Here is a 7029-nt window from a genome sequence, read left to right as displayed (position 1 = left end):
AGCTTCCTTTGCACAGTAAAACTTGGTCTCCGCAATGCTTTATCTTAACCTGAACATTCCTTTCTATTGATCCTAAGTCTTCAGATAAACTCAACCAATTGACAACCAGAAAACGTTTAAATTTACCTATAGCCTGGAAGTCTGCACTTTGAGTTGTCCAGTCTTTCTGAACCAAACCAATGTATTTCTTAAATGTATTTGATTGATGTCTCATGCCTCCCTAAAATATATAAAACCAAGCTGTGCCCCGACCACCTTGCGCACATGTTCTCACGACCTCCTGAGGGCTGTGTCACAGGCCATGGTCACTCATGATTGGCTCAGAATAAATCTCTTAAAATGTTTTACAGAGTTTGACTCTTCTTGTTAACATTAACACATAACTCATGGGATAGTTATGTGAATTCAAATATATAACTTATGTAAAGTGACAAGCACGGAGCCAAGTATATAAAAGGTATTCAATAAAAATTTGGTGAAGTAATATTATTCCAACAAAGTTTATTCCTTAATACATGTTTTTATTTACTAACATGAGTTAGTAAATAAAATGGAGATTAATTTGAAAAAAAGTATGAGATTCAGTGCTGATCATATATATCAATCCTCAGGTGACTTGCTATAAATCTGTGGTTCATTGGTGGGGGTTTGTCTGTAGCCCACAGAATAGAATCTCTAGTTTCAGAACACCACTCTGCCTTCTCTAGATTTTACTTGCAAATGTACTACAAGTGTGTTACAGGAGCTAAAAAAGTTCGTTTCCTAATTCAGGGAGTGGCAAGTTAGGGCACTGGGTGGATGCAGAGTTATTTCTTGGTGAACCACTTTTTTTTTAACCAATGATGCTATTTTTTCTTCTTCCTGTTCTGTCTTACCCTCTCCATCACCTATATTATATTTCTCCTCTTTTTCACTGGTACCTTTGGTGTGCCTGAAGCACCTAACACCTCCACATCCTTGCATCTATCTGGTTACTGGATATGAGAAGGGTTAACTTGTTGTTAACTTGTTAGTTTAACTTTTTTGTTTTGACTAAACACACAAAGTAAAAGCTAAATTTATCCCAACACCTGAGAAGTTTCTGATTGGCAAAATAAAGAAAAACTTTAGGGAATAATTCTCTCTAGAATGCTCTTCTCTTCAGTCATTATGTGTTAAACTATTCCCTCAAGGTTGTAGAAACATTTTAAAACATATTCTATGGGAAGGCTGCTTTCAAAAAGGGATGTACGGGCAAGACTAATTTAGAGACTCTTCTGACATGTAAGTGATAGGTTATTTTCATCTTTGTGAGCTCAGAGAGTTATTACAGATTAATTCAAAATAATTTAAAAATATATTTCTATGTTTTGCAACTGTACAGTTCTCAAATTCTCTGAGAAAAAAAATGGCAGGAAAAAAACAACCCAAAATTTAAAGGTTTACTGTTAATGTGGAATAATACATCACCTTTGGAATAAAATCATCTTTTGAACTCAAAAAATATTTTATGAGTGTTAGTCATATGAAAAGCCATCATTTTTGTGTGGAGAGAAAAGGATACTTTCCATGTCTTAAAGTTTAGTACAGTTTCTTGAGATGGCAGAGTGAATAAAATTTCACTATTTTGTTTTTAAATGTAAGGTACCTGTGCAAGATAAGCACTCACTAAAGGTTGATGAGTACTGGAGACTTAGGAAAGATTATGCCTGTTAAACAACTAGAGGAAAGGCTAATAGAGAATAGTGACCTTAACAAAGTTTCTGGAGAATGCCAAACTTTCCTCCCAGTGACAAATTTGAAGAGCATACTGTATACCACAGCATAGAATTATTGCCCCTTCCTTGTTTCTTAAAAGGTACCATAATATAATTTGTAACTGATACACATTTGAGATTTCATATGAAAAGTTAAATAACTACTCCTCAGGAAATGTTTAGAGCAAACCTGAAAATGTGGAGGTTAATGTTAAATATTGAAGATGAAAAATAATATGCTATATATGTGGTAGGAATGTGGTTGATAATATTTTGGGTTAAAAAAATCTTCCCTCTTGTTCAATATTTGTCCCTGCCCAGCCTTTGCCCATGTGTCATGTTTAACACCCTCATAACTCCATTATTCTCCTGCTATCTATTTAGTAAGATTTGGAAACAGAGGTAATTAAATATTAATTATATGACATTTGGAACAACAACCTGATATAGGAAGCATAGGTAATGGGTGTTGAATTGCATGACAACCTTTCGTTTCTCAGGCCGGGTGGTTTTTCAGGGCATCCCTTGGCTGGATAACAGGAATCATGGGATTCACTGACTAGAGTGAGGCGCTCAAGGAGGACAGATTATATCAGGCTTGAATTTGGCATTTGGAAGGATACAGCAGCTTGGGACAACCTGTTTTCTTTACCGCAGAGAATGGTAAATTATGCCTAGAAATAAATGAGAATAGGGATTCTCTCAACTATAGAAGTCGAGTATAAAACTGATTTAGGAAGGGCTGGGTAGTTTAAGAGAATCCTTAAGGAAAACATTGCTTCTTGCTGTGGCCTCTGCAATACCACATAGAAGCATAGAAGGAGCCTCCTAACCCTGAAGTCTACCCTCATTTGTCCTCCACGATGTCTTGGTTGCTTTTCTTTCAGCTCTTCTCTGTTACCTCCAAAACCTCCATTGCCTGCTTACTATTGTTTGACCAGTGTAGCCAGCCATCTTAAAGTTAGCTAATCTTGTTTGAGAAATTGAAGCAAATGCAGTAGTTATTAGAAGATATGCTATATTACTGGTGCTGCTTTGTCTCCAGACCATTGTAACCCACTTTTGTGTCTGATTTCTTTGAGAACTTGAAAGCTGTTAATACTTCTCTGGAAAAAAAGTGAATGTAGAATCATGCACACACACATGCACAAAAGTGTGCATTACTATCAGGAGGCTATGAAAAATGTAAAGGCTCTCCTTGCATCTCTTAAGGGCCAAGGATTCATATAAAGAAAAAAAATTCTTGAGATGATCATTTTTATGGGAGTCAGAGTCCCAAAGCCTTCCATGGCCATGTGATGCCGTGCAGAGAACATCTTCTACTCCAGGTCATGGAGCTACTTGACTGAGTTATTTAAAATTGATCTCAGGCTGTTTTATTTTGGGTTTTTTTTTTGGCATTTTAAGTGAGGAGCATATTTGTCAGTCTACTATTCTTAATAGCTCAAGTAAATTAATGATATGAATGTGTTTTGCAATCAGAATAATATTAAAATAACCAATAGTACTATTACATTTTTAGAGGTAAGAGAGAATGCTCAAGTCAAAAACACCAAGCACCTATGTTATACTAGACACTGGATTTGGTACAGTGGAAAGTAATATCCAGAGAAACCTAGCTTTCCAATATTCTTATTCCAAGAAGGAAGCTAAAAGAAGTACACAAATAATTGTCTTTAAGCAATTATGTGTAATGGTATAAGAAAAAGTATAATGGTAGGCCTTAAAAAGCAGCAGAGGTAATTTTCTTTATTGCAAGACAATTATTGAAGGCCACTTACAGGACGTTTCTTCACAGTTGGGTCTTGAAGTTTCAAGATGGTTTAAGTAGCTAGAAATGGAAAGGAATTCCAGAGAGGAAGACAGATATTGACTATTGATTAAACTATTGAATAAATATTTGATGAGGATTTATAATGATTAGTTAATTAATTATGTTAGTTAACTATAATTAAATTATATATAATTTTAAACTATATATAATTTAAAATGATAAAGTAAAAAAAGTTAATTAAATTATATGTATATAATTTTAATTTACCTAAAAACTATGTCCAAATGTATAATACTAATAATCTTGTTCTGGAAATAGCCTGATGGGATTGCTAATATGAAGACCAACAGCTGTACACTCAATAGAATGCTCAAAATCATAGAATATTAGAGATGAAAATGACCGTTGCCTCCAAAGTCTACCATGTTTTTCTCAAGTACAAATACTTTAAGATGGATCACTTTTTTAAATGAATAAGGAAAAAATAAGCTTATTGTAATGATTAACATACCAACTCAGTTCCCTTACAGTTCAAGGCAGTTTTCAGAGGTTATACAATCCAAAGATACATATACTTTTTATTCTGAGCACTCCAAAGTGAATAACTTCATCATTTTCCTTTTTTTTTTTTTTTGGAGGAAGATAAGGTATATTTCAAATCTGTTCAGGAGAGTAAAATTTATCCAGGGGAGGAAGAAATATATATAAGGGGAATTCTGTATCTGTTTTATCTATCATACTATTTGCCTTGGCCAACTCACAACTTTCAACACGACGTTTTGAAGGTAAGGGTGGAATTGGGGAGAAATACAATGGGTTAAGTATGTTTTCTAGGTTATAGTTAAATAAATTACACTTCCGGTTATATTTTGATATTTATATATGTACCTTCCAATAACATCTTAACAAGAAAGATCTCGAGTAAATATTTTGTTCTTGAAAGTGAAGCCTCATGGTAATATTTTTTCCACATTAAAATAAACAAATCTTCATTGAAAGAAGTGACATTTCAAAGTTGAATGATCATTGACTTTTCTGGAAAAAAAAATTGAAGAAGTCAATTACCGACTAACTATAATCTCTCTTTTCTCTAAAACCACATTTTCCTCCCTCTTCTGAATCTCTGCTCTGCTCTAGGAACATGGGGTTTTCAGATACATGGATAATGAAAAACCTGCTGGGGATTATGACTATGACCCGGGCCTACACTAACTTTCTGGTGACATCCCTCCAAACCACCCCAGTTACAAAATGCTCAAGCTGAAAACTTAAATTGTGAAATCATAAACTAGTGAGTAATAATACCCCATTCTCATTTCTTCTCATATAAATGTAAACTCAGGAATTCTGAGTGTTCCAAGAGGTGTTTTAATAAATAAGGAGAAAATTAGAAATGCAGAATTTAAGATATTATCAACTATCAAAGAATATTCATTTGAATTTATTAGTACACGTCAGTACAATCATAATGATGCTTCAAGGTAGGAGCATATTAATTAGAGGTTGTAGGTGTTTCCTTAGCCTCTTTTTAACCTGGAATACCTGGGGGAAATTTTGCATAGAAGTTGAGATTATTATGTATTTATAAATATTATATATCTATATGAATCTGTAATTATAAACTATGTATAAATAAGACGTTCTCTATGGGATGGTGGTGGTGTGGGACTTTATATCATAGATCTCCAAGGGCAATTTACTATATCCTAAATGCTGAGTGATAAACCATGCAAAAAATAGATGCTAATATTTATTGAAAGTGGAAAAAAATGAAGTTAATTTACAATAGATCCATACCTTTTTACATACATTGAACTGGAAAAAATAATCAGAATGATGCCAAAGTTAAAAAGGGCTTGTATGTGAAGAATGCTACAGCAAAGTATGATATTCGTAAGCATATTTGAGACTCATAGTAACCCCATGAAATGGTCATTAAAATTGAAAAACAAAGTACTGAAGTGACTTATTAAGAAACCACTAATAAAATGTCTCTGATGAGAAATATTTAATTTTGCATAAAATGCTGAATAACATCACATAGCATACAATAAATTAATTCCTTTTTTCAGATAAAAAATTTCATATATGCCTCTTCTCATTCATGAAAACCATGCAACTGAATAACAATGTGACTGAGTTCATTCTGCTTGGGTTGACACAGGATCCTTTATGGAAGAAAATAGTGTTTGTTATTATATTTTTCTTCTATTTGGGGACATTGTTGGGTAACTTGTTGATTATTACTACCATCAAGACCAGCCAGACACTTCAGAGCCCAATGTACTTCTTTCTTTTCTACTTGTCCTTATCTGATACCTGTTTCTCTACTTCCATAGCCCCTAGAATGATTGCGGATGCCCTTTCAAAGAATAACACTATCTCTTTCAGCGAGTGCATGATCCAAGTCTTTACATTCCATTTCTTTGGCTGCCTGGAGATTTTCATCCTTATCCTCATGGCTGTTGACCGCTATGTGGCCATCTGTAAGCCCCTGCACTACATGACCATCATGAACCACCGGGTATGTGGTGTGTTGGTGGCTGTGGCCTGGATGGGATCTTGTGTGCATTCTTTAGCTCAGATATTTCTTGCCTTGAGTTTGCCTTTCTGTGGCCCCAATGTGATTGACCACTATTTCTGTGACTTGCAGCCCTTGTTGAAACTAGCCTGTTCAGACACCTATGTGGTCAACCTACTCCTGGTTTCCAACAGTGGGGCCATTTGTACACTGAGTTTTGTCACGCTGATGTTCTCCTATGCCATCATCTTGCATTCTCTGAGAAACCACACTGCTGAAGGAAGAAAGAAAGCACTTTCCACCTGTGTCTCCCACATTATTGTGGTCATCTTGTTCTTTGGACCTTGCATATTTATATACACACGCCCTGCAACCACATTCCCCATGGATAAGATGATAGCTGTGTTTTATACACTTGGAACACCTTTGCTCAACCCTCTGATTTATACGCTGAGGAACGCAGAAGTGAAAAGTGCCATGAGAAAGTTGTGGAGCAAGAAATTGATCTCAGGTGTAAAAATGTGAATGAAGGTCCCAAATTCTTCATTATAGTTTGGAATGACCTGGAAGAAGTCAATAGAGACTATTATCTCCTTATTGTTGATTTAATGTAACTCTTGGAGCATGAGTGTTAGTTCCTTCAGGAAAAGAGACAGTGTGGATAAATAACATTGATTAGTGTTGAGTTAATTTTATGTGAGGAAGAGACAGCATGAGGTACAAAGAGATACATAAAGTTCATTTCCTTTACTGCTGTGTTTCTGGCTCTCCTGACTGCCAAATGTCATTTATGGCTTTGGTCTGATGTTTGTCTGTTCTTCTCCATGTTGACTTCTTCTGGAGTTCCCTGCTAATAGTTACCCATATATATACTCACAGTCTGACAGATTTTCCCTCTTCTTAATGGTTTTCTTTATTAGATACTTTGGTTTTGTCATGTCTGATGATCAACTTAGTTGTTCTTCCTGACTCAGCAGAAAGTACCAGATTTAAATAAG

At 35.0% G+C, this 7029-nt stretch overlaps 1 protein-coding gene across 1 annotated transcript; it reads left to right on the top strand.

Annotated features, from left to right (window-relative positions):
• Positions 1-5623: 5623 nt before the first annotated feature.
• LOC100994592 (olfactory receptor 4C16-like) lies at positions 5624-6556 on the top strand. The gene has a single exon (XM_008964319.2). It carries the CDS (start codon positions 5624-5626, stop codon positions 6554-6556), a length of 933 nt encoding a protein of 310 aa, XP_008962567.2.
• Positions 6557-7029: the final 473 nt, after the last annotated feature.

Source organism: Pan paniscus, chromosome 9 (genome assembly GCF_029289425.2).
Source record: "Pan paniscus chromosome 9, NHGRI_mPanPan1-v2.0_pri, whole genome shotgun sequence".
NCBI lineage: Eukaryota > Metazoa > Chordata > Mammalia > Primates > Hominidae > Pan > Pan paniscus.
The sequence above is the reverse complement of the archived record's forward strand: the minus strand, read 5'-3'. Positions and strand labels throughout refer to the sequence as shown.